Here is a 27,659-nt window from a genome sequence, read left to right as displayed (position 1 = left end):
TTTTTTTTTCTTCTTGAATCGCTCGTTCCTCGAACCGGACTTGCGCGGTGCAGCGCGGGAGACCGAACCGCGGACCGGAGCAAGTTGCGAAACTGCGTCGCGGCGGCCGCGCGTCGGATGCGATCGGCCGGCCTCTCCGTGGTCCGAACCCGCGGCCGGGGACGGGAGGGGAGGGCGCAGCGCGAACTTCTGACAGCGATGCCCCACCGCAGGAGACGCGTGGAAGCCGAGCGCCTTCGTCGCGCCCAATAGAACAGAAATTATATACATAAATATATATAGATATATTTTTAAATCCTTTTTAATCACCGGAGAAGAGAGACGGGGACGGGCGGCATGGCAGGCGACCTGAAACCCCGGCTTTGCCTCATGACGAAGGGGGGAAGCGGCTACGGCTTCCACTTGCACGGGGAGAAGGGGAAGAGCGGCCAGTACATCCGCAAAGTGGAGCCCGACTCCCCCGCCGAGGCGGCCGGGCTGCGCGCCGGGGACCGGGTGGTGGAGGTGAACGGGGACAACGTGGAGCGGGAGACGCACCACCAGGTGAGCGGCGCGTCTCGCTCCTGTCTTCGTGCCCGTGTGCTGTCGCAGTGTCGCTGTGTCGCAGCGGTGTGATACGGAGATGGCGCAAGTGACGAGGGAGCTCTGGAGCGTCTTGAAAATAAGTTACTCTGGGACACCGAATCCTGCGTAATGACCAGAAAGGTCGTCGCCAAAAAAAAAACAACGACACACTTCCAGCCTTGTGCACCTGATAACATATTGACCGTTTCGCACATCTCGCAATTCATTTTCCACATTTCCGCTCATTCTGCACACGTGTGTCTTGTCTCGTGTGTCCAGTTCGAAATATCCAACATATCCAGTTACAAGCATCCTACATGATGTTGTCCAGTTTGTCCTGTTCATTGTACAGTTTTACACTGTGTGTGTGTGTGTGTTTGTGTGTATATATATATATATATATGGGGGAGTCTGTGTGAAACATTATTTCAATACACGGTATACTGTGTATACTGTCAATAAACCAATCTTGAATCTTGAATCTTGAAGATAAACTGTGGGCGAGGGGGGGGGGGTTTGTTTAGGTTCGATTGTCTGGATAACCGTCCAGGTGAGATGAGAGGAGGGTTTTTTTTTTATTTTGATATTGACCGGTTCCCTCACGGCCCCTGGCCCCAGGTTGTGACACGAGCCCTCCTGTTAATGGCTTTCCCTGCATGGCAAACTGTGACAAATGGCCGAGATGCAAATTTTTAACACCGTACTGTGGGATTACATCAAACAACATACATAATTACAGCTATTAATATACATGAAAGATGCTAAACAAAACAAACCTCAATGCCTACTCTCAATAATGTCAGCTTTCAGGAAATTCAAGAATTCATGGTGCCTACAGTCCTACCAACATAAAGAATCGACTTTTGATGCTTCATGTAATTAATAATCTAATACTCATATACAGTGGTTCAACCTCACAACCCTATTGTTATATGAGGTATCCATGTATGTAATGTGTTATAATATGTATTATGTCATGCACAACTGGAGGTTTGGAACAGCTTCAACATTCCACTATGCTGATTTCTAAAATCTATTTCTAAACATTTTTGATATTTTACCTAACTGGACCTTTCATTTCCTTGCGTTGATTCTGACAACAACATAATAATTCCAAGTGAAGGAACGGTGTCTGTGGTTCTGTTGCACCAAGCGTCGCACCGCTGCTCCTCATACCAGAGTGGTTAAATGCCTGGTGTCACATCTACGTGGTTTACGTTAGCCGAGTGTCTGTCTAGTCTCACCTCCCCTCTTCACTTTACTTCACATTCTTCTGTGCCACTTTCTCTAACACAGTTCGTCAGCAGAAACAAACCCAACAGGATTCCTTGGTTGTCCTGCGTTAGATACGAATCAGATGCCTTGTAGTGGAAATGAGTTGGTCGGGTCTTCATAAGAATGTGTGCCGTGATGAGCCATATTAGCTTCATGAGCCATGTGAAAATGCCATATAACTACATTCACCGCATTAACACACACCAGTGCTTTCTCGGCTATAAGCATAAATAGATATATGTAATCATGTAATCAAATTGGAAGTGGAGTTGAACATGAGAATTGATGTCCAGACCCGTCCCTTAAATCACAGGTCGACGGTCACTCCAGTTTAGCAGTCAGGATATGGAAATCTAACAAACATGGAACAGTTGCTATTTTGTCATTGAAACACATGGAACTGTGAAGTAAAAATATTCCCAACAGGGAAGCTAGACCTGTGAACCATTCATTTTGTTAAGTGGATCATTTGCAGTTACTGTGAATTTATTGCAGCAATTTTTCTGCAATCTGTGACGGCCAAATGTCTTAAATAACCATTATTTAAATGTAATAATGCCAATAATCGATTAAGTAATAATGCTGACCTCTGCCTGACCCCTTCTGACATGAGCAGGTGGTTCAGAGGATCAAGGCGGTGGAACAAGAGACGCGTCTGCTGGTGGTCGACCGGGAGACGGATGAGTATCTACGAAGCCTGCGGCTCACCTGCACCGAGGACATGGCCGTCCGAATCGGCCCGTTTTCATCCTCCTGTTCTTCCTCACCTCCACCCACCCCTGGCAAAAGGGAGAATGGTTCGGTGTCCAAACTGCCCATGACCGTGACCAGCGAAGTGATCAAGCCCAGCCGGAGGTCTCCGTCGAGGGCGGCCAAAAAAGTAGGTACCACTTAATTTATGGGCAGAAGCTAATCAAATTATTTTTTGACGTTTGCACATTGCACATTTGCAAACACGTGACCCATGAGGTCATTTCTTCTGAAAGCAACAGTTTTGGAATCTGTGAACCTTACAAAAATTTGGACAATTTGTTACACTTTCACACAGCAGTTGAACTGATTGCTGAAGCATGCACATTTCGCAAGAAATACCCTATGAACCCCTTAATTCAGGGCATCAAACTTCTCCTCTTCTTCCTTTTTCTTGTCTCAAGGAAAGTAGTAAAATGACAACTGGGGAGATTTTATTTTGAACTATTTAGTCTATTCCAACAATTCAGGACAAAGCGATGAGCCTATTTAAAACAGGAGGGCTGGACCTCAGAAACTGTATTGGATGGGCACACATCTTTATTAGATTCAGGCAGAAATATGAGTATGCAATGTCCCCAATGTTCTCTAGGAGCCTAATATTTTCAAGGCTTCTAATATTTTTCTGTTTTTCTCTGCCAAATGTTCCGACACGCTTGGTACCCTCAAGTGTGTGATTACCGTTTGCTGTCAGAAATATTGTTATTACAAATTCCGAGCTTATGAACCATCATACGGTGTCGTAATCACAAATTGGTAAATCCTGAGTTTATAACCAAGTCTGTTTTACTCAAGTTTCTCACAATAAATGTACATTGACAGCAACTGGCTGGCCAGTCACTGTTTACTCTCTGTTGGTCATTCTAAATTATAGCAAATTCCTCTCATAAAATAGCAAAATACTTTTTTACACTGTACAGTGCATTTACATTAGCTACAACAATTCAGTTTTTGTCTGTTCATCCAATTTGGTTATAAGGCTACTTCCACAATCGCACGAAATTTCCTGCTTTTGCATGTGATCTTGAGATAAGCCACAAATACGTTTAACACCTACGGCACTCAGCAACGTAATGCTACTGGGACAGTGCGATTGTTATAAACAAGGCGATCGCCCGGCCAATGGCATCTGTGCAGTGTAAAATCTGCAAAAATTGGCAGAGATGTTAAAAATTCTAACTCAGAACTGAAGACAGAAGCTGCTGGAGGTCACTGGTGAGTTGAATGCAAATCAACTGCTGCAGTGTTGCGGCCTGTTTTTTCACGGAACGTGTTGAGCGTGGCGCCGGTGTATAAAGCTTCATACGTCGCGCAGCACGCGTGACGTAAACCAGGTGGCCTTTTGAATCGAAGCAGATGTGATATCGGCGCAATCCGTTTTCATATCAGTCCGAATGAGGCGTCCTTAGCCGGGAGCGTCTGGTCAGCATCGGTCCAGGGGAACGCAGGTTGAAAGGAACATTCTCCTGGAGGAGGAGTGTTTTGGGATGGATTGTGGATAGTAGAAAACCTTCCTTTTGCCTTGTTTTCTTCTTCTTTTTTTTTGTGATGTTGACTTCAAAAACAGGAAATGTTTGAGTCCCTCAACTCGCTGGTGTGGTGGAAATGTGCCGTTTTCGAGCGAGACGATTGGCCCAAATGTTCTGTTTTATACATTCTAGAGAAACATCTGTTCTCACTTAGTGTCCAGTTACCAATATGAATTCCTGCATTAGCTCCTTCCCAACAAGAACACTGACAAGTCCCATCTGTAATGCACGTTGGTGTGTGTGTGTGTGTGTGTGTGTGTGTGTGTGTGCGCGTGTACCTTTGCACATAAGCCCATGTGCATGTTTCATATTACAATGTGTGTATGTTCTTCAGAGTCAGTGCATATGTGTATATGTGTGTGTGTGTGTGTGTATGTCAGAGACACACTAGCAGCCCGTCACAGGAGAGATATCACAATTCCCCACCCCCAGCCCTCCCAACGGCTAATCTAATCCCCCCTGCATTGCCCCCAGCAGCCACAGAGAACAAACAGGGCTCAGTGCAGAGAGAGAAACACCCCCTCAGGCAGAAGTGCGGGTGTGATGTGATTTAAAGGTGAACTACGGACAAACAAATACAAGTGTGAGCGCTTGTGGTAAGGAATCAAAGTTAACTGTTGTATTGAGTATGAGGTGAGTTGGGGAGGGGGGTCGATAAGATGATAGTTGGGCGATACACACCAGCCAACCCCCCTGTGACAAACATTCACACACACACACACATACACACATGCATTCCACACATTCTTAGAGTTCACATGGCAATGACCGTGACTATATGTGTTTGTGAGTAGGCCAGTTTACTACCACAGTCATTACCACAGTTTCTGGCTTTGCCGCTTCATCTGGACTCTGGAAACTGGAAGAGATTTTTTTTTTTTTTTTTTTTTAATGAGTCAGCAGATTTTGGACTGAAACTTTGCAGCACTGCAGTCGCCTGCGTTTCAGATTAGATGTGTGCGCCGTCCAAGTTTTGGCCTCAGTGTGGCCTGAGTGCAGCAAGTAGATTAGGCCTTGAAAGAAAGAGGTCTTTAAATGAGCAGGGGGAGGCACAAGTAACAGGAAGTGGGGCTCAGCGTGGAACATGGGGGTTGAGTGTGTGTGTGTGTGTGTGTGTGGTTGAGTGTGTGTATTTGTGTGGAGGGAGGGAGATGTTACTCTCTAGACATTAGGGTGTGTTTTTGTGTAATTAGTTTTTTTTTAAGATGGTTCTCAGTGGGAGTTGATATCAGGCTTGAGATAACCCCCCGACCCCCCACCCCCAAACACACCCAGTGACACACACATACCCAGTCCTGTTATGAATACACATTGATCTCTAGTATGTATGTGTTAGGGGTTACTAAGTCAAACTTTTTTAATCCTAAATCCTAAAAAGCCTTAAAAACATCATGATCTCAGGTGTATTTATTGCTGCTCATGTAACATTTCTGTTATTATCTGTTGGGTCTGTGTTGTAGCCTGCATTCAGTTGTCCAGATACAGCAAATGTGAAAAAACTGCCTTATACGTGTGTGTGTGTGTGTGTGTGTGTGTGTGCGTGTGTGCGTGTGTGTGTGAGATTCCAACTTAGTGTCCAGAAAATGACCCTGACTGGACATCTGGAACCAGTTACCAGTAACAGTTCCATCGCAGTCATGTCTTTACTCCTGTAATTGAATTCAGAGGCTTCTGCCTCGATTACCCGCCTCATTGACTAGAACATTTACTATCAACAGGTAACAGTTTTTTTAAGTGAATTACTGCATCGGTCCACCACATCCAGGACCCACATCCTTCACTCTCCAGCGGCTACAGAAGAAATTGAGCAGAACGATTTCTCTTCCACCACTCGTACGGTTGGCTGCAGCTCAGGGGTCAGTGGTGAGGTCAGGAAGTAAAGACTCAATGGCCTGAGGTCATATTTTTTTGCTTACCGCAGAAGGCCAGGGTTCTTTTAAGTGTCTTGATTTCACACTCAATTTCAAGAAGTTGAACATGAGGACTAGTTTTGAAGGGTCCTGCCACATTCTTGTACCTCACCTGTTTGTTCTGGCTGGTTACAAGTTATACGTTCTGCACCAGGTTCTGTGATCAGGTTGTGTCTTTCTTTGTATTGGGTTTCCGGTAACTAAACTCCTGGGGTTTCTGTGGATTCCAGAACTTCCTGTGTTGGTGGAGAAAGAGACAGGAGACTCCAGGTTCAGTGCTGAGCTACTGAACCTTTCTGAGCAAGAGTGTGTACATCTGTATCATGGTTTCATCAGTGTATGCTTGCTGTGTGAGTGTGTGTATTTTGAGAAGACACATGATACCCTACTGTTTTTTTTTTTCTTTAGTCGTTCACGTCTTCATGTCTTGGCAAGTGAGTAAAAGGGTGAAGAAAGTGACGAATATAGTGAAGGGCCTCTTCCCACTGAACCATGTTCTAGAAAGAGAAGCTGTAGCTCCTCTGATTCATCAAGCTCCACTCTGTTGTGTCTATTTCTGCTACGACCTGCAGATACGGCCATATTTACATCTTTCGTTAAATTCAGTTTACATCATATATGACACATCAGCACATAAATGGTCTGAATGGGTTTTCTGCAACATTTGTCTGTGAAAGCATTTCAATGACACCATTTTTGAGAGACAGTTTTGGCAACAGAAGAGGTGCAAATGAAATGTGCAATTATCCTGGTAACGTTGTCATGGAACTGAGCTAAATATACAGCAAAGCCTTGATAATGCACTGAAAACCAGTGTTTGCAAAAACATATGACAACTTGCTTCACGCCAATCCGGTCCTTTACGTGATGTCTTCTTTCCAACCTCTCTCTCTTGGGAAGATGCGAGATTTTGTACTTTTTCATTCCTGTTGATCACAATTGTGACAATTATTTGGCAAAAAGTCCAGTTAGATGAACTAAGTATGTATTGTGTTCACGACTAGTAAAAAGCAATTATGTGCAATATTTTGGTCCAAAAGACAGTATAATTACCTCTTTTGCTATTTGCTATTTCCAACCAATGATAACCTCTCTAGGGTAAACGTGGTTCCTATTGGTTCTACATTCTACAAGAATATTTTCCTAGAATAGAATAGAATAGAATAGAATATTTTCTTGAGTAGCATTTTAAACCATTTTTTTTCATCCTGAAATCTCACAATAAAACAAATTTAAAAAAAAACAACCTCCCAAACACCTGTTGAATGCACCTGCTTGTTTTTTTGTTTTTTTTTCACTTATATTTCATCAACGCATGGCCATATGGAATGTTGCGGATTACAGAAAAGAGAGGTTTACATGCACCAATTCTGCCAATTATGGGCCTATGGTATCATATGAGAAAGCTGTGGTTATTTGAAACTTTACCAAACTTGTACAGTCTGGACTGTACAGCAGATTAGGGGGTTGGAGGCAGGACAGATAAAGTGGAGGTTGCTTCATTAAAGGATATTTTTAGATTCACACAGAGGCACTGAAGGGCATCAGGAGGACTAAAGAGCAGGAGACAATGTGGTGACTGCGTCAGTGGCAAGACGAGAGGCCAGCCTGTACATTATTGAAGGGTTTCATTCTCGCTGTCCCTTTGTCGCTTCCTCCTTCTCTCATTCGCTCTCCCTTCCTCTCTCGCCCCCCTGCCGCTCGCTCTCCTTTGCTGCAGTGCCGCAGCACTTACCCTATGCAGCAGTTTTCAGGGCTCGAGATGAGGTGAGTGGACAAGAGCCGTGTGTCTCTTCCATCCTCCAATCCTCTCCTACCTCTTTCTCAGAAAGTCGAGAGAGGGGCATGGACTTCAGGCGACAGGTTGAGCTCAGTTGTCACCATGCACTTAAACCAGTGCTGAAAGTATCAGTCAGAATAAAATGATCCTGATTTCCATGCCATTATAATAAAGGTAGTGCATGGGGAGGCCTCGTCTGCTAATGTTGCATCATTATCTTTAATGGATTTTACAGAAATAAACTGACTCAAATGAGAAGACGAACTTCAACAAAGTTTAAAAAGCAGCCTAAAGTCTTGATTGACAGCTCGCAACTGTAGCGCAGCATCCATCTCCTCCATTTCTCCTCCATTTGCTTTGCTTTTAATAAAACTTCTTCAAAGGGCCATCAGTGGACATCCCATCTCTGTTCACAACTAGTGAATCTGTCATTCCCAACAAAAAATATAGCAATATTCTGTATTCAACATAAAACTGCACAACACAGCAGCAGTACACATCACCACATGAGGTCCACCGCAATGTGACACAACCCAGAATCCACAGCGAGACTGCCACCCCTCCCACACACACATTCACACAGTGAACAGGTGTTCTCAGGCTCTGTCTTTCTGCACAATGCCTCCCTTATTCTTCTAGTGTGTGTGCATATGTGAATGCATTAGTGTCCTTCTGCAGAAAGAAAAATGGAAAGGTCATTGTGTATGTGTGAGAGAGAGAATAATCATATTTTAACAATATTCAAATAATATGGTTTTTGCTTATTTCAGTGACAATTAGGACGGGTAGGATTTGAGTTAGAATTATTTTTCATGGAGATAACGGCACATTTTATTTATTGTTTATATATTTGACACAGCTATTACCACAATATGGGAGTATGTGTGTGTGTCTTGAGAGAGAAGATTAAATTCAGGATACACAGTTTAATGGGGGAATGAAGATCTGTGCAGCTGAGCAATGATGGTGGCAGGGAAGACGTCACAGGAGTGGATGAATTTCGGAGGCAGATTCTGTTTATTAAATTATATTTTAACCAAAAAAACTCTCAATAAATATATACATTGAGGAATAATTAATAAACAGCCGATCCTGCCTCTCTCCTTTGCCAATCATTTCTCATCCTAACTAAAAACATCACATTGAGCCTTTATATGTCTGAACAGACAATAATTAATTATCTTAGCATGAGGCTTTCCAACCGTTCATGCTAATGAAATTTCCCACTCATCAATTAATAAACTAATATGCGCCTTAAAAACATTTCCAATAAATACAGACATCATTTTACACCATTACTCCCCCTCTGACCCAACACCATTTGGTAACCCTATATGGCTGTTCAGAGTACTGGTAACCCGTACTAGCTCCAATACATGCAGCCATAGCTGTGAAATACACTGAGCAGTAATGGCCATAATAGCATAATGTAGCATGTACTTACGACCATAAATTATATATAGAAATATTTAAATTGGAAAAAGCAACCACAGGAGTTTGTGTCTTCACTGTTGTTACTGAATTTTGACAGTTTGCAAGCTACTGCTAGCCCTCAAATGGCAAGCTGTTGCGCTCCAGGTCCTTTTTGCCTGGGGTATCCAAAGTTCTGTGTTTTAGTCTTAGCATAAATTTACTGTAAATTGTTCTTCGTTGATAACCCCAAACTCACATTCCAGTTTAGCTCCTGGGAATCAAGCATTAGTCCTTCCACTTTCACTGATCCCATTCAGGGTTTGCAGGGAAACTGGAGGCTCTCCCATCAGCCTGTGGATGCAAGAAAGGAGGGAAAAATGTGTACCTCTGTCGCATAATCTGCAAGGGCCAGTCATTTATCCACCCTGCGGCAATAAGTGACGTTCCCGGAATGGAGAAAAGAACATCCTGCAAATAACCTGGGCAGGTAAAATAACCATGGCCAAGGGAAAATGCTCAACCAAATTTGGGACGGATTTTCCTAAGGAGACAACAAGTCGGCCCAAACCCCTGCCAGGCTTAGGGTTTCGGGAGGGAGGCATTCTGACAGGTTTCTCTTGTTGCTTATTCCATGTGATGTGGCCTCCCAGTGCATGCTTTTGCACAAAAAGAGCGGATAGGTGAAATTACGAAGCACGGTACCGGACGAACGTTTTGATGCACCTACTCTGTGGTGATTTTGGAGAGTAAGAATTCACTGTTTTAAAGAATCCAATGCAAGAAACATATCTAGTATTTCAGGGGAAACTCTTTTTGCCTTCGTGCTGGCTTTGTTTACTATTGTCATCACCCAACATAATTAATTAACATTAACATAATTAACATGAGTGAATATGAAAGTGCTCAGCATAGACCTTCAGGACTGCTGGAAAACCATCCTTGTTGTCTAAGTTAAGGTGGTGGAGAGAAGACAAGAGTGTGAACTGCTGCCATCACAGCAAAAGCCCTCTGATTTGGAGAGACTCAACTTTTTGCCTTGATTTTCTTTTATTATATAACCTCACACGTGTTATTTCATAGTGTGTCCTGTGTCTTATGCAAGACCAGTAAATGAGTATTGTTCAAACATTTGACTGGTAGTGTATATTCATAACATTTTACAATACAATCACAAACAGGAGCATCTTCTGTATTGCAATTAAGACCAAACACACATTTTATTGCTTAATCCATAATTTGTATGTTCACTACAGTTCCACTAGAACCCAATTTTGGGGGTTGGCGAGGATGGGGTGTGTTTTGTTCTTGTTGAGAACACGCCTGCTGGGAGGAACATTGAGAGAAACTGTGAGTCACTGTGGTCAAATGAATGTGAAGGCATATGCAGGAGAGTAAATAAACAGTCCAATTGCTGATTTCTAGTGCTCCGGCCTGAACACATGATGATATGGCTGACCTGTTTCACACACACTCACACACACAGTCTCCAAGTCCTAATTTTTCCCATTGGTCAATCCAAAGTGGTGCGTACATGTAGGTGCACATGGAAACATCTGTTACACCTCTACACATCTGTATAAACAAAGACCATTGGGTGCAAGACGCGTATGTGTGTGTGTGTGTGTGTGTGTGTGTATATGTGTGTACGGCTGAAATCTGAGCCCAGCGCTGGATGATCAATGAGGTGATGAATATGATTACTAAATTGTCCTGTACGCTGTTATTATCTCAGTATGAAATGCATGATAACATTTCATCTGCTACAGTCTGCTGGCTTCTAACATTTACTGTAATCGTGTTTTGTGTTCGCACTCAGCTTTACAGTAAAATTTCCCAGGCCGGGAGCATTGTAATGTTCCATTTTAGGAAAGTGAAATCATTATTTTAGAATTAGCGTCTGGAAAGACTCTGCCCAGATGCTACAGCTACATGTATCCTAAACATTGTACTGTTATATAACCCACATCTCACTGTGTATGTGTTTCTGTCCACATGCACGCACTGCCAGAACCTCATTAGCATGCAACAGGATCTGTGTGGGAAACGACAGCATGCTATGCAGGTGAAGGTCAGGGCCAAAGGTCACTTTTATCTGAGCAACGGTGAGAGGAGGCGGTGAGATACAGATGAAGGATAAACAGGGGCACAGAAGAAGAAACAGACTGGAGATTATTCAGCACACGCTGTTCAGCGGGTGCATTAGTCATGTGTCTCTAATAGATACCACCCAGCTGCCCCTCTCTCTCTCTCTCTCTCTCTCTCTCTCTCACACACACACACACACACCTACAACTCATATAAGACCCATCGTAGGCCTTAGGGCTATACAGTTAAATGTAGATTAATCAGGAAAATCTGGCAGTGTGTTCGGCATAACAGGTCCTTGACGGCACAGACACTTTCTTTCCCAGGTCCATTAGCACACTGTTCCCAAATGACTGTTAATTAGCTGACCTCCGAGACAGGTAGGGCAGTAACTTGATGCTGAGCTGCTATTCATTCTTACGCAATGCTTGTATATATACTCATTCATAAGAATGGAGCTCTAGGACAAGATTCACGTTGGAAATAGTTTTTTATTGCATTTTCTCCATTGAAACTGCAGTGTTTTTATTGCAAGAAATCTATACTTTACTTTATTTATTTTGCAGATGTTTTTATCCAAAGTGACTTACAGGAAGAAGACACCAGCAATTCTCGTTCGATTTCTATAGATTTTGAGTTTACAAAAACTAAGAGCCCTGATAAGGCCTAACTTGTCAGCAAAGAGCATGCTTTTGTGCAGTGTGTACGCATGTGCGTGTGTAAGTGTTAGATTTGTCTGAAATACTTTTTGAATAAGCGGGTTTTCAACTGCTTCTTAAAGGTGGTAGTAGTCTCGGCTAGTCGAATGGAGCAGGGCAAGTTGTTCCACCAGCCAGGGACATTTATCTGTACACTATATAGCCTAATTTATACATATTTTAATTGTGTTGTCCACTAAATTTCTTAACTATACCATCAGACAAAGAGTTCCTTGTTTTATTCTTATATTACACAGTCGTTGTGATTAAATGATTTTAATGAAGGACAATTTGGTCGTTGGTAAAAATGTATATTACATGCCCTCTAAAGAGAAATGCTTCACACTGAATATTTCCTGCCTCACACAACCACAACCCTTTAAATTACTAGAGCCATAGTTAAAAGATTTGGAATTTCTACTTTAACTCAAGTACAGGGTTTTGTGTACTTCATTCATTGCTGTACTTTTAAGGACTGTTGCTACAAAAGAACTTGAAAAGGATCTTTAGAAAAAAGGCAGTTCCATCAGCCCCTACTGTAAGGTTAGTCGTTTTTTTTTTACTGAAGTACCAGATTAGGAACGTGAGATGCTATGCATTAGAATAATGAAGAGGGTTTACAGTGGGGTACTGGATTTTTTTTTTTTTTTTTTTGAGAGCAGGTGGTTCCCATTCTTCTGACCATATCAACTGCAATGGACTGTTCTGTGGAGTCGTAAATACGTGACATCGTTTACCACACATGCTCACGCATAACCTCCCACTTAAAGCCATCTGTTTGAGTCCAAAACAAACAAGTGAGTGTGTTACTCACCGGCCGTCCCGGGGCCATATGGGCACCAGTGATGGATTGCAGATTACTCTTCAGACACTCATCGCTTTTTGTCTCTGTTTATCCGTCTTTGTCTTCAGACCCTTGTCTTTCTCCCACGGGTCTCTCTTATTACACCAAAGAGGTGGGGAAATAAATCAACATAAGTATATTCCGCAGGTATATTATTACTGTGACTGCTCTCTATAGTGACAAAAAAATTGAGGTAATTGAGGTAAGTGGTTGGCCTGGTAAGGAAGCGACCCGTAATTGGAAGGTTGCCGGTTGCAGAGGACACATTTCGTTGTGTGCAACATGTGCTGTGCGGCAGTGTTTCACAATGAAAATCACTATAAAAAGATGGAGCGGGGTGGAGGCAAGAATGTGTGTTTCTATGCAGCACACTCTGTGGGAGGTTTGCACCGATAGCTTCTCAACACTCAGAACCGAGCTGATTCCAGTTCAATCAGCAGCAGCGGTGTTCTGATATTGAATGATTGGTTGGAAAGATGTTGTGTGTCATGGGAGTGTGATTCTAACGTGGCTTCGCAAAAAAGCGTATCCGACAGAGCTGGCGTGTTTCAGTCGGGCTGTGCTGAAAAGGAGAGCAGCGTAGGACTCATGCAGAGAGAGAGGAACTCACTGCCCACACAAGTACTGCTGAGAGAGGGAGAGAGAGAGGGAGAATAAAAAATGAAAGATAGGGAGTGAGAGAGAGGGAGAGAGACAGGGAGAATGAGAGGGAGAGAGCGATTAATTACTGGAGTGCAGTCTTGTGTAGGTTTTTTAGGTATTCGGTGGGACGTGCACCGATCCAATCTCCCTGCAACCAGTTCCGTGGCCCCCGCAGTCATTTCGGTGCGAAATCACACATTTACACACTTCAACACACACACCAGTTTAGCCATACTGTTCCCTCCACACACATATAAAATCATATATATATATATATATGATTTCCCTCACTCTCTCTCATTCTTTTTTTTCTTAATATCTTAAACATCTAAAATAATTTTATATTGTACGAAAGTAGTAATAATACAAATTCTTGTTTTAAGCAAGAATTTGCATTTCCCCATTGCCCCAATTCAACAGGTTTTCACTTTTGAAATGAAATGAGGTCATTTTGGGGATGGGAGGAGGGAATTCAAATGCAGAAAAACTGGTTGAGTCAGCTTGATGTCCAGTTGCTTACTGGTGAGTGGTCAAAATTCAATTGTGTGGGACTGCTGTGGGGCTATTGTTTGTGCGTGTGAGGACTGTGTATGTGTGTGTGTGTGTTTGGGAGGGAGAATCTCCAGTGCTCTGTGCTGACATTGGGGGAGAGAAGACAGGAATTTGAGTTAACTGATTCAGTGTGTTTTCATGATCGGAAAGAAGTGGAAGATTCATTATCAGTTCATTCATTGTTTTTTTCTCTCACATGCAAACGTAACATAATAATATGGAAAAGTTTTCCAGAGGTATTCACAGTGCATCACTTTTTCCATATTTTGTTATGTTACAGCCTTATTCCAAGGTGGATTAAATGCATTTTTTCCCTCAGAATTCTACACAGAACACCTCATAATGACAACACGAAAAAAGTAAACTTGGGCAAGTTTATAAAAAAAAAAAAAAAAAACTGAGCCTTTGCTCAATACTTTGTTGATGCACCTTTGGCAGCAATTACAGCCTCAAGTCTTTTTGAATATGATGTTACAAACGTGGCACACACCTACTCTTGGCCAGTTTGGACCATTTGTCCATCAGGTTGGATGGGAAGTGTCAATGCACAGCCATTTTAAGATCTCTCCAGAAATTGGATTTAAGTCTGGGCTCTTGCTGGGACAGTCAAGGACATTCACAGAGTTGTCCTGAAGCCACTTCTTTGATACTGAGCAGGTTTTCATCCAGGATGTCTCTGTACATTGCTGCAGTCATCTTTCCCTCTATGCTCCCAGTTCCTGCAGCTGAAAAACATTGCCACAGCATGATGCCGCCGCCACCATGCTTCACTGCAGGGATGATACTGGCCTGGTGATGAGTGGTCCACTAGCCATTCTATCACTGCAGCTGAAATCTACCAATTTACAAGCATTTTTGTTGGTACATTAGGTTCATTACAGTTTTGTACCTGGAGGTTTAATATTCTACCCTGTGTGTTCTTTTATTTATCTGTGTGTTCATGTGGTTTTATTTTATTTTTTTAATAAATGTTCCAAAACTTCAAGTAAACTTTTTTCACATTCACAAGAAAATGAATTTAATCCATTTTGGAATAAGGTTGTTACATAAAAAATGTGGAAAAAGTGATGCGCTGTGAATACTTTCCAGATGCACTGTATGTTTCTGTGTGTGTTTAGTGTAGTTAATTTTTTTTCTGAATTACTGTTGATTATTATGGATGATGTCTGACCGGCACCACACCCTGGTTATCTGACTGTAGCAGAACACACACATACACACACACCGGAGCATGAGTACCCCACAAGGCCCCAGATGACGCTAGTGACACCACTGTGCATGCTCACACACACACACACACACACACACACAGTGAGAGTTTTAAATCCCCTCTGCAGGAAACATGAGAGTGACAAACAGGATATGTAGTGATGGGGAAAAAAGCAGAGGAATGAAAGAGCCCCTCATGATATGAACCTTTCACATGAATATGTTTAAGTAGGCATTAACTTCTTATTAGACTGTTATTGCTGGTTATTATTACCAGGCTTTTCTTGTGTCTGGTGCAGTCTGCCAGTACAGTAATCCTTGAGTTGAGGAGTCTTGAGTTAAGTAGAGATCTGCAGACCGTCTAGAGGAGCGAACGAAAGACCAGGGAACTCTGTGGGGTTCAACAGGGAGGTCGGAAAATTGCAAAAAAGTAGGGGAGCGAAGGGGAACACGAGCCCGTCAGGCAGCATCTGTTTCCATTTCAGATCCTTATCGCCCTCGCCCCCCCTGCCGTGTGTCGCTCAGCTGGCATGTAGGACAGTTCAGCGTAGTGGATAGCCGCTGATTTTCCACAGAACGCTTTTCACTCACGTTACGGTCTGCAAGCATGGGAACAAGATGTGTGTGTGTGTGTGAGTGTGTGTGTGTCTGTGTGTGTGTGTGAGCATGAGCATGCTGCATTCTCCTGAACAGCATGCATATAGACCCCAGCTGCTACTCAAGCACCTGCCCTTTTGGCCTCTAACTTGATCAATGTGAACTCCGCTAAACTAGTTCCCTTATCTGATAACGGATCGGATTTTGTGATTAACAGTAATAATATCAGAGGGGGAGTAGTGTGTGGGGACGGTGCTTTGCTCAGTGGCACCTCTGATTACGGGGCCGCTTCCTTAACCGGTTGGCCCCAACTGCCCCAACAAGTGAAATCATAGAAACAGAAGTCTGATTTGTTACCATGGTCAGAATGTTAGTATTGTGAGAAATTCAACATCTGTCTGCTGGCAGTCACATTCTGATCACCCTCGCCTTTCGTCCACTCAGCAGCTGCCTGCCCAGCCTGGCAGCATTGTGTGGTGTGCAGCCTTCAGCGGCTTCAGACGAGGCTTACCGAGTTACAAAGACACTTGGCACGGTTACAGTCATCTAAATTGGACTTTTATTTGTAAGAGATCCGGAACCTGAACCTCAAAAAATCAGCCACATCTGATTTGCATGGTTGGAATTTTAGGTGTGAAATTAAATCTACATTTTAACACAGAAACCCACTGTCTTTCAATGTTTCATTGTTTACCCCTCTTGGTTTTTCTAGCTTGTTTCTAACATAACTTTTTTTCGTGTCATTTATGAAATGAATGTCACAGAGTTTGGCTATTTTGGCTGAACAAGGGTTTCTGGCAGTGTAGGCCAAGACAGGGAGAGCTTCATGCCGTCTCTGATGTGTTGCCAGTATAATAAATGCACTGGCCTATTTGACCCATCTTACATAAATTGAACAGAGTGTTGCCTTCAGGCACTTTGCAAGGAAAGAAAAGCAGCAATAGGAAAAGGAAACGAAACAAAGCAATAACAAAGCGATGTTGTACTGCTGGAGTGGTTGCAGCAACAGGGTCTCTTCAGACGATTTTCTGCATTGGACATGTTGAGGAATGTTGCATTCAATCTGTCACTTTTAGCAGTATTGTGTGTGTTCTGAGGCATCTTGGTACGATAAAGTGTGTGGGAAAACTGTTGCGCTACTTGCATGTGTGATATACTGACATGAGAAGCTTTAAATAGTCTAGTATGAGCATTTAGTGTGTCAATCATTGCCATTTGCTCCTCCCATTTTTCCACTTTTATATAGTTTCTCTTCTTCAAGATACAGACAACTACCAAGCAGTTCTTTCTGATCTTAAACTAGTGAACAGGCCCCATGCACAACATCTATTAAAGTACATTGAAAACAGGGCTAATTGGGTTTAAAATTCAGTTTCACAAAGCAGAATCTTCATCAGATCTCAGTGGAGAATGCTCTGGAGCTCTGGAGAACGACCCAGCAACCCATTTAAAGACAACAATCCCGTCACTTGATGAACTTGTGTCTTGAAGGAGCGTATCTTCCAACAGAGCAGAGTGGAGTGGCTGAGGCTCAAAGCCAAAATCTTCTTCTCTCATTCTATATGCTCTCGCTGTCCTCCTTGGGCTGTTTTTCTTCTTTTTTTCTGCTCCTTTGCATCATGTGTCACAAGCCGATTGAGATCTTGGCTCTTGACTTTCTGTGTGTCTGGCCGTGTGAAGTGCTCCGGAAAGCAGTGTCAGCCCATCCATTGTGAGATGATTGGCAGATGCACAGTTTTCCCGCAGAGTGATTTTGAATCAAGCCAGGGGTGTCCAGCCGGCTCCATCTTTACCACGACCTGGACCTTGACCTTGTTTAATGGATTTATAAAATGGATGAATAGGTGGGTGGATTACCATGATATGGTTGTTTTAAACGACTGCTGTGGTCAGTATAAACTATAATTATGAATAAAACGTTTTTTGGTAAAGAAAGATCATGTTGGGAACCCAGGTCTTAACTCTGCAATGTTGACCCTACTGTAGACCCTTTCATTTTTCAAGCTGACTCAAGCCTTTCAGAGCAGAGCTGTTGCATTGGGTTTGACAAACACTCAAAAGAGAAGTCCTCCAGGAGCAGAGTGTTAACCGACACTTGTAGCTTTAAGAAATGCTCAGAGGACAGGAGCAGAACTAGGTTACAACGTTCTCTGAGGCCTTTTTGCCCTGATTACCCACATCCTGGCTGTCACAGTTGTGTACTGAGAGTGCAGGAAACATGGTCTACTACAGCACCTCCAGAAACTGCAGAAAGTGTGTTCTGCCTATTGATCAGTATTGATTTCTTGAGAGGATGTCAACAACATCCAACTAATGAAGGAATGAATCTGATAATTTAGCAGCCGAATTTGCTAATTTTCATGTTTCATAAAACGTGATATGGAGGTACGCTTCTGCCCCCATGATTTAGAAAGTACCACAAACAGCATTTTTCTTACATGCGTTAGAATGATCTAGAAATCTGTTGCATCAACATAAACTTTTCAGTTGTTGTTCTTGCATTATTAAGGGCTCCCTTGTCTGTGGCATCTTCTCCACTTTATTTCTTCTACTGCAATGCACTCAGTTTCAATGAAACTGCACAAAGTTCACAGCGTAGCCCGCTTAGAATCTTCGTTTCTATCGTCCCTCTCCACGCGCTTTTCCTTCACTTGACTTCTCTCGCTTTCTTACTTCCTTTGCTGCTTGTCATGGCTCAGAGCATGTGAGTGTTGAGCAATACATGAGCAGCTGGCGGGGAGCTGACAGGATGCACAACACATTTTCTCATCAAGAAACACAAGAGCCGCTCAGCCTGGCCAGGGGACGATGGGGATGAGGGGCGGGGGGGATTTTTTTGGCTCGAATCTTTAAAGGCCCTCCCTTCTTCCTGCCACAGATGAGGACTGATGAGGAAAACATTCAGATGACGATAATGAGGATGATAATGACATGACATTACATGCTCACTCAGGGTCTGAACATTAGAACAAAATATATATCAACAATATATCAATAATTTACAAAAAAAACAATGTTTCTATCAACAGTCATCATGGTCCTGATTCAACCATGAATATTCAAATACAAGCAGTTCATTCAAAAACACAATTAATCTGTATATATAAATATATTATTATTATTATTCCTTCTGCTGCTCCCATTAGGAGCAGGAGTTGACATGGCAAAGTTTTTATGCTGGATGCCCGTTCCTGATATAACCCTGGGTTAATCAGTATATATATAAAATATTTTTTATAATATCCGCCATATCTGTAAATCAGGACCTGTATGCTCAGATTGTGCTGAATGAACGTTCCTTTGAAAAGACTTAACAAAGGCCATGGTCTAGATTCCCCAGCAGGCCAGAGGTGAATAATTCAGCAGCGCCGCTCTTGTTTCACCTCTCATGCTCTGCCCCACAATTGCTGCATGAAATTGAACAAAACATTGAGGTGGACAGACACGCACGTGCCTGGAAAAGCATCCCACAATGCCTTATTGTTGCACGATGTCAGCGGAAGGGCAGCATTCCGAAATGCTCTACGATGGGTTGGGTTGGGTTGGGTTGGGAGGTCACTGTGGGGTTTCAGAGAGAGGCGTGTGATTTCCAGTGTGTGTGGGTGATAAAGGGTGTGGGCACTTGGACACTGGAAAATCGGTATGTAAATCATTCGTTCCGGATTTAAGATTTATTTGGAAATCATGAAACAAACCGAACAGAAGCCTCCCACAACAATACCCAATGGCACTCTGGGAAGCAGACTGCAGTGAGCTCGGCCTATTCCTCCCCCACCTTTCCAAAAACCCACACTACGTTTTCAGCAGCAGCATACAATGCTGACTGCAGAGGGGGAAAAAAACAAAAGAGATGCGATGCTGTATGAGAAACGGAGTTCGAAAATCTCGGAGTCACCAGACAGTGGAATGGTGGCTGCAGTCCTGCTGTGACCTACTAAGCGGGATGACCCACTAAGGAAGGGCGCGTCAGTACGCTTTCACTTCAAACACGCGTCTTCTCATCTGACCTCTTCATGCAGGGATCAGTATACACCCAGTACGTGTGTGTGTGTAAACCTCACCTGAAATACCAGTACCCAGTCAGTCATGGTGGCTGTGACTATAACACACATCTGCACTTTCTGTGCACCAATATGTATAGCAGTTTTTGACTTATGCAAAATACTGATGCGTGTATTAAGATAAAGAATTTCTATTGAACAGGAATGCAAGACCTCATATTACTGTGATTATGCCACATATTAGTTTAATGATTATTTAGAAATGCATAATTCCATATACAATCCATCTCCTACGTGACTTTGCATGTGTAATAGTGGCATAGGGTGCAATGATAGCCTAGTGGTGGTAGCCTAGTGGGTAACAGGTTCAAATCCCACTTACTACCATTGTGTCCCTGAGCAAGACACATAACCCTAAGTTGCTCCAGGGGGGACTGTCCCTGTAACTACTGATTGTAAGTCGCTCTGGATAAGGGCAGTAAATGTAAATATAAATGTAATGAATGACTTTTACATAGGTGCATCAGTCATCCGGTCATAATGTCTACACCTAGAGAACCTAGATCATTGTTGCTGAATTAATGAAATCATGCCTTTGATTGCTTCCATCATGCTGGAAGGGATTTTGGCATTGCACAGCATAGCACAGCTCAGGGTGCACAAAATGAAACATGTCCTCTGCATCTAACCATCACCCTTAGTGAGCAGTGGGCAGCCCAGGGAGCAGTGTGTGGGGACGGTGCTTTGCTCAGTGGCACCTCAGTGGCACCTTGGGGGTTCGAGATGTGAACCCTTCTACCTTCCGGCTACAAGTCTGCTTCCTTAACCACTAGACTACCACTGCACCATAAAAAAAAAAAAAACGACAATGAAGATGGCCCCGATCATGCCTGTTATCGATAACCACATTCTTACACATAATAGAGCTTCTATAGGCCTAAAGTAAACAACCAAAGCAGCATACTGCTTTTAGTGCATTGACATTTTACTAAAATTGAAAACACACGAAGTTCTTGTGTTTTGAAGGGAAAAAAAGAACTATAAAAGCTTGGCCTTGGTGTGTGTGAACCCTCGGTATGTTCTAATAGAATCCAGCAGCTGTTAACAGGATGTGAAAGGTTTTTGAGTGATACGACCTGCTCACAGGAGATTTACAGTCTCGTACCTCCACATTTAGCGTGTAGTGGGCCCCACGCTGCGTTTCTCCTGTAGTCCTGGGCCCTATGAGGGGACTGGACAAAAGAGAAAGACAGAAGGCTGGCACAACTACTCTTCATGGCAATAATGTCTGTCAGCTGTGATTTTTGTTTTTCGACATCTCTCCTGCTCTTCCTGTTGCATTCCTTTGTCGGATAGCTTCGTCTCATTTTTTTCTTCCTGTGGCAGCGGAACCCACATAACCTTTAAAATGTTGACTATTAAAAGAGCGTCTACATGTATAATATTAGGACTGTCATTAATTCTTGCAATAATAATATGTAGAAGTATTATAGAGACAACCATTCACTTTGAGTGGGGTGAAATCAACTGAATTTTGATGCTTCATGTTACTTCTGGTGCTAAAAGAGACATAACACAGAGTAATCTTTTTCGCACATGGATAACAAAGGCTTAATCAATTTATTTACACCTATTTCTTTCTGTCTGTCTATCTATCTGTCTGTCTGTTAACTAAGTCCTCTCCGATCCATTTCAGAGCCCAAACAACTGAGTAAACAGCATTTCTGCTCAGTTTTTGTCACGCAGAGCGAACTGGCACCAAAACTGCAGTGGAGTCGGTGCACTGTAAACTCGGAACGATAACACAGAGAATCAGGGAGCACCCTGGGAAAAATGTCAGCTGAGACATGAGGAGCAGAGGCCTGTTCAGCAGCCCCAGCTAATTGCTGGACACGAATGTGGTCCGACAATGTGGCTAGTGCTTAGCGTCAATCTTCCACCAAACATTTAGGAAGTTTTATAACCGAGTCATCATAAGTTCAGAAGTTCGCAGTGAGGTTGCAGACTTCCAAGCTCATATGAGAAAAACACATTTTAAAAAGGTCATGATGTAAGGCTTCACCTAAAACAAAGTAGCCAAAATATTTGTTAAGTTCAATTACGGCACTTTTTAATTAATAAGCAGAAAGTGGATTGAGCTGAAGATGGACTACACTTGGCAGGATACAGCAAAATAATATTTGGTAATTACTAATGAAAATATTGCATAATACATAGTATACCATTATTCACATTGATTTTCATATTGCATAATAAGTGGCTGTTTTTTATAAAACGAGTTTTTTTTTTGGCATCTCTCTGCCTGCCTGGCGTCATTCTCGAATCAGTCACTCTTTTAAAATACATAACCCCAGAGAATGTGATCACATGATCAGCAGGGGGTCTTCGGTAAGAAAGTAGACATTGAAGAAGGGATAAACTGAACTGCAGCAGATGGGGGACAGGCTGTAACTGGACACCTATAAAGAGTAGCTGTAAGATAGGAGTAAAGTAGGTGTTTTGTATTAGGTACTAATGGCCAGCGAGTGCATTAACTGAAATCTGAGGACTCAAAGGCCTGTCTCTTTGGTGGGACGGGATCTGTCCAACCTGAACCACTTCCGCTTTTGCCAGCTGGAGATAAATATCAGTAACATGAACAGGAATATTTAGATGCAGCAGAAATAACTTATCATACATATCTAACACTGACATTAACGTGTGGGTTTCAGGAACCTCCAGCCCCTGTGCCGACGCCCCAGCTGCACAGCGACTCTGCGGAGCTCCTGCCCCGGCTGTGCCACCTGGTCCGTGCGGAGAGCGGCTACGGCTTTAACCTGCACAGTGAGAAGTCCCGGCCTGGACAGTATATCAGATCCCTGGATCCAGGCTCCCCTGCCGACCGGGCCGGCCTCCGACCGCAGGACAGGCTGATTGAGGTGAGAACCATAAATATGATGGGCACACATACATCCCAGCTATTATTATCATCAGCAGGATTAGCAGTCATTTTTTCAGCCATCTTTTTATGAGCACCGTCTCTTTCATCCCCAGTGCGAGCCCAGTTCCCCCCCCATTATTTACTTGCAATGGGTGTGTGTGCCAGCATCAGGGTCTTAGATCTCATTGGCTGCCAGGGGGTCTGATTAGATCTCATTCGCAGCACTTCATCACTGTTGGCCTTCCTCGGCCGCACTCGCCGTTATCAGCTTGTTCCCTCCCTCCCTTCCTCCTCCGTCATCCCTCTCTCTCTCTCTCACTTCTCGCTCCGTTACGTTTAAGGCAGTCCAGTAAACGCGGAGATGTCAGAGGAGAAGTGCACACTGAGGACAGGAAAGGACTCGAGATATCGTTAGCACAGAGCCAATAGAGATTATAATTGATTATAACCACATGCAGCCATTTGTAGACATGCTTACACTAGCACTCAAAACGTCCTACTCTGTGGAAGTTGTGGCAACTAATGCAACGCACCCAATGCAAGAAACATATTTAGTGATTTCGTTGCAGGAGAAAGTGAAGTGTGTTTCATGAATCACCGCCTTTTATCTTAATTTGAGAGAATAAGAAAGTGTTCAGCATAAACCTTCTGGACTGTTGGAAACCATCCTTGTTGTTAAGTTAAATTGGTGGAGAGAAGCCAACAGTGTGAGATGCTGCCATCACAACAAAATCTCCCTGCTTTGGAGAGACAAAAATGTTCAACTTTTTGCCATGTTTGCAATTTTTGTTAAGCTTCTTAGTCCTGTGTCTTCAGTTTTGTTCTATAAAAATTACAAGACACGCAATTCAGTGTGTGTGTCTAAACTTTTGACTGGTAGTTTACACACACAGATACACACAGATATGCACACAGACATATGGATTCTTTTAATATGGGCTAGGTAACGTCAGCATGTCTGACACAAAAATCAGACAATTCCCGCATAATTATTTTATTTGTCCATTAAATTGACAGGACACACACACACACACACACACATGCGCACACACACACAGAATGAGCCCACAAAATGAGCCCACATGACCGTGGTGACTGTGGCCTTTGCTGACAGTAACAGAAACACACTGCAACTGACAGAGAAGTGAACTGAAAAAAAATTGTGCTGTACATTTTTTCAGCTCTTATCTCAATCTGTGTGATTGATGGAGAGCAAGATGACCTCCTGCCAGGTCACACGGGGACACTAGTTGCTTGGCCACACAGGCCAGCGGCAGAGACATCCACTAATCACAGGGAGTTCCTGGCAGGGGAAACGCATCACAAAAAAAATGGCCTGTGTTCAGTTACCATGGCAACTCAGCTCACAGCATATCGCATTACATCCTTCGCGTTACATCAAGTGAATATATAAACGTGCTTTTGTTTATCCACTTTAATTAATCATATTGTTGCTTCCTAGTTATCATTTAAATGCACAATCCCATGAACACATATCTCACATTTTCATCTCAGTCTTGTTCATTAACTGCTCTTGTAAAATGTAGAATAACGTAAAACTATCCTTTCAGATTCATGAGGGATTATTTATAGCCATTTTTGTGAAGAGTTGTTTTAAAGCCAGACTGCCAATGAAATGAATCATGATTGCGGGTCTGGGGAGCGTTTATAGCGTGCGACAGGAGAGAAAACAACAGTGCAGGCAGCTCCCCTCTCTCCACAGAGCACAGACACCTGAGACCAACAGTATTACAGGAGTAGCAATGTCGCATCAATATTTGATGGTATGATGGTGTTCTGTGTGAAGCTGCCCTCAGGTCCGATGTGTGCAAGAAACAAAAAGGAAAAGAACAATCATTTTCTTTCTCCTTATCACTGTTATGTTCTTCAACCCTGATCAACAGTTGCAAGAATTCTAGGAAAACACAAAATTGCTTTTGCAGTTGAATGAAAAAAAAGAAGGGCCAGCAAAGGTATGGTCAAAACCATAATTTTTCATGGCAGGTATCTTTCGAGAAGTAAGAACGATCAGATTTCATACCTATGTCAGGGGGAAAATAAGAGAATCCCTGCTGTGCAGCTCCCCCTAAGGGTGAATTGGGAAACTACATAAGTACTCAACTCATCGCCAACATTACAAGAGGTATTCCAGCCGTTCAATTCAAGTACCTTGTACCTTGAACAGACAAAAAAAACTGTTTGTCATGTTGTTCCTGTAGCTTACTTGCTTTTTGTTCATGCCATTTTACATAGCCTCATTGATTGTCTGATTACATTTGCCAAAAAAAAGAGCCTTTGGCAGGCGCTCTTATCCAGAGTGACTTACGTAAATATCCATTATTGAAATTTGTTTTTTAGTTCACTTGGACCCGATCTGTAGATACCGTTCGTGTTTTTTTAAATATAGAAAGTGTACTTAAGTCTTTTAGTCCTGTTTTCTAGTGGAAGTTCATTCCACCACCTAGGAGCTGATACAGTGAATAGTCTAGATGAATGCTTTTCTAGCACCTTGAAAGATGGCGGTACCAGTGAAGCAGTGCTGGAGGATCGGAGAGATCGATGTGCAGAGCCAGGAGTGAAGAGAGAACTGAAGTAGGAGGGTGATGACCCTTCCTTGGCTTTGTAGGCAAGCATCAGTATTGTGCATCTGATGTGGGCATCTACAGGAAGCTAGTAGAGTGAAGTAGTATGCAGTAGTTTGTTTGGAAATGACCAAACTGTTGATAAAAAGGAGTAATCCTCCTAATGTTGTAGAAAAGGAATTGAAATGAATGAGAGAGATTGGAAATGTGAGTAGGGGGAGGAATTGTCCATGGTTACCCAAAGGCTGGAATTTTCCAGGGAGATTTATGGTCCTCTTTTGGGCAGGAATCAGCAGGGATGAATAACAGTTCAGTTTTGTGGGGGTTGAGTTTCAGATAATGTGCTGCCACCCAGGATGAGATGACAGGCAAGATCTGTCCTCCAAATTGCTATGCTGAGCCGGTAAGGTAGAGAGAAAGCTGGTTATCGATGCAACGTTCAAGGATTTTTAAAAGAAAAGGTAGGAGAGAGGCTGCTCTATAATTGGAAATAATACAGGGATTGGCAGTGGATTTCTTAAGAACTGGGATGATTCTAGGCTTTTTGAAGGCTGTTGGGATGAGACCAGATGTTATTAAAGATGGGTGTGATGAAAGGGAGGAGGCCATGAGAGATAGATTGACACATTGTAAAAGGAATTGGATCCAGTGAACAGGTGGTTGGGCTGGGTGATGTGATGAGTTGTAGGATCTCATCCGTTGTCAGGGCAGAGAAGTGATCCAATGGGGAGGATAGGGAATCCTGGATGTTAACTAGAGGTGGATCTGTGGTAAATGACTGGCAAAGGTGTGTTGCCAAAGTCATCAGTAAAAATTGAGGATTGAGTATAAATATAGATATATGAGCAAAAAATAAATATGTATATGTATTTATCTACAAAGGGTTACAATTGTTGTAGGATCTTGACTGGGTTTGCTGAGTTTTCTTTAGATCAGTGCTTCTAAGACTTTTCACAGTAACACCTCTGAAAAATATCTGGCTTGCCACTTACTGCTGTTAAAATACCGTATCGTACAGTATTTTGATTTGATTTCTTATATGAATAATATTTGTTACTGACTGTCATTCACTGTTCAATGTGAGGAAAATTATCTGTGCGACACTGAAGATATTAAGATTTAAACACCTCAGCTGTGAATATATATCTGGCATATGAACCAGAAAATGACAATGTCGCAGGTTCAAACAATCATTCAAAAAAAATCATTCACCATGTCTGTGTCTTTCTGTCTCAGGTCAATGGGGTGAACATTGAGAGCATGAGGCATGCAGAAGTGGTGGCCTTCATTAAAAGCGGGGGAAACGAGACACGCCTGCTGGTGGTGGACCCCGACACAGACGAGCATTTCAAAAAGACGGGCGTCACCCCCGTCGGCAGCCTTGTCAAAGGTTTGTTCAGTTTCGCCACAAGGCCCCTCGGTGCCACTAGAAACAATTGTAGGATTGTTGTGTTTTATGTTTCCCTTGTGTTTCTAGATTACGAGTCTCAGTCCATCACCAATGGCTCCTCAAGTCCTCACATCAACGGCAGCTCCACCTCCCGGTCCACACATTCAGAGAAGAGCAATGTAGACATCAACACAATGGTTTCTCGTTTATTTTATTCAATGGAATATTTTTTGTAGTTTGTGATGTGATTTCCGTCCTCTAAAGACAGCCGCTGTGCTAACATATATGGCCCAGTATGCCTTTTATATATAAATCTGAAATTATACCTGTGTCAAGTCAAAGCGGACAAACAAGAAGAAAAAAGGTTGAATATTTCAACATTAAAACAACAGAAACTGTACATGGCATAATGTATATAATGTAATAATCCTTACCTAGTGTGTCTGATGTGTGGGTTTGTGTGTATGTAGATCGGGGAGGAGTCAGGCATGCATCTGCTGGACCCGTTTGCTGAGATTGGCCTGAGATTGAGTCCGACGGCAGCGGAGGCCAAAGAGAAAGCCCACGCCAAACGAGCCAAGAAGCGAGCGCCTCAGATGGACTGGAGCAAGAAGCACGAACTCTTCAGCAACTTCTGAACATCGTCTGGCTTTAACACGCTAAACCCAACGCCCTGCTCTCAAAATATATATTTTCATCGAAATCAAGTTATACCATAACCCTAAACACTAACCGTAATACTTTAGTTTGTTAAGTTTATCCTAAGAGCCTACATGATGACCTGTGACACTAGATCCTCAGCCCTGTTTGTCCACCCTCTCCACTTTCCCCAAAGAACTGCTTTTGATGAAAAGAAGAAAAAAAAACAGGGTTAGTTATTTTTGTATTTTAAAAAAGACTCTAAAACCATTAAAAGTG

At 42.8% G+C, this 27,659-nt stretch overlaps 1 protein-coding gene across 2 annotated transcripts; it reads left to right on the top strand.

Moving 5' to 3' along the window:
- On the top strand, positions 1 to 27,659 carry LOC114794126 (Na(+)/H(+) exchange regulatory cofactor NHE-RF2). 2 transcript variants are annotated; one of them, XM_028986478.1, is made up of 6 exons: positions 1 to 543; positions 2,456 to 2,719; positions 22,561 to 22,767; positions 26,588 to 26,741; positions 26,829 to 26,920; positions 27,212 to 27,659. In XM_028986478.1, exons 1-6 carry the CDS (start codon positions 337 to 339, stop codon positions 27,377 to 27,379), a joined length of 1,092 nt encoding a protein of 363 aa, XP_028842311.1. In that variant the 5' UTR covers positions 1 to 336; the 3' UTR covers positions 27,380 to 27,659. The 2 variants fall into 2 exon arrangements, with proteins under 2 accessions (XP_028842311.1, XP_028842310.1); XM_028986477.1 differs by having other exon boundaries at positions 2 to 543; positions 26,829 to 26,938.

This window comes from Denticeps clupeoides, chromosome 7 (genome assembly GCF_900700375.1).
Source record: "Denticeps clupeoides chromosome 7, fDenClu1.1, whole genome shotgun sequence".
In the NCBI taxonomy this organism is placed as follows: domain Eukaryota; kingdom Metazoa; phylum Chordata; class Actinopteri; order Clupeiformes; family Denticipitidae; genus Denticeps; species Denticeps clupeoides.
Note: the sequence above shows the minus strand (reverse complement) of the source record. Positions and strands in the feature narration are given on the sequence as shown.

Bases quoted from the DNA above. Each gene is read 5' to 3' on its own strand.
- LOC114794126 (XM_028986477.1), top strand. From the start codon at position 337: ATGGCAGGCGACCTGAAACCCCGGCTTTGCCTCATGACGAAGGGGGGA. The intron at 22,768-26,587 runs GTGAGAACCATA...TTTCTGTCTCAG, and splicing joins CGCAGGACAGGCTGATTGAG to GTCAATGGGGTGAACATTGA. The intron at 26,742-26,828 runs GTTTGTTCAGTT...TTGTGTTTCTAG, and splicing joins CGTCGGCAGCCTTGTCAAAG to ATTACGAGTCTCAGTCCATC.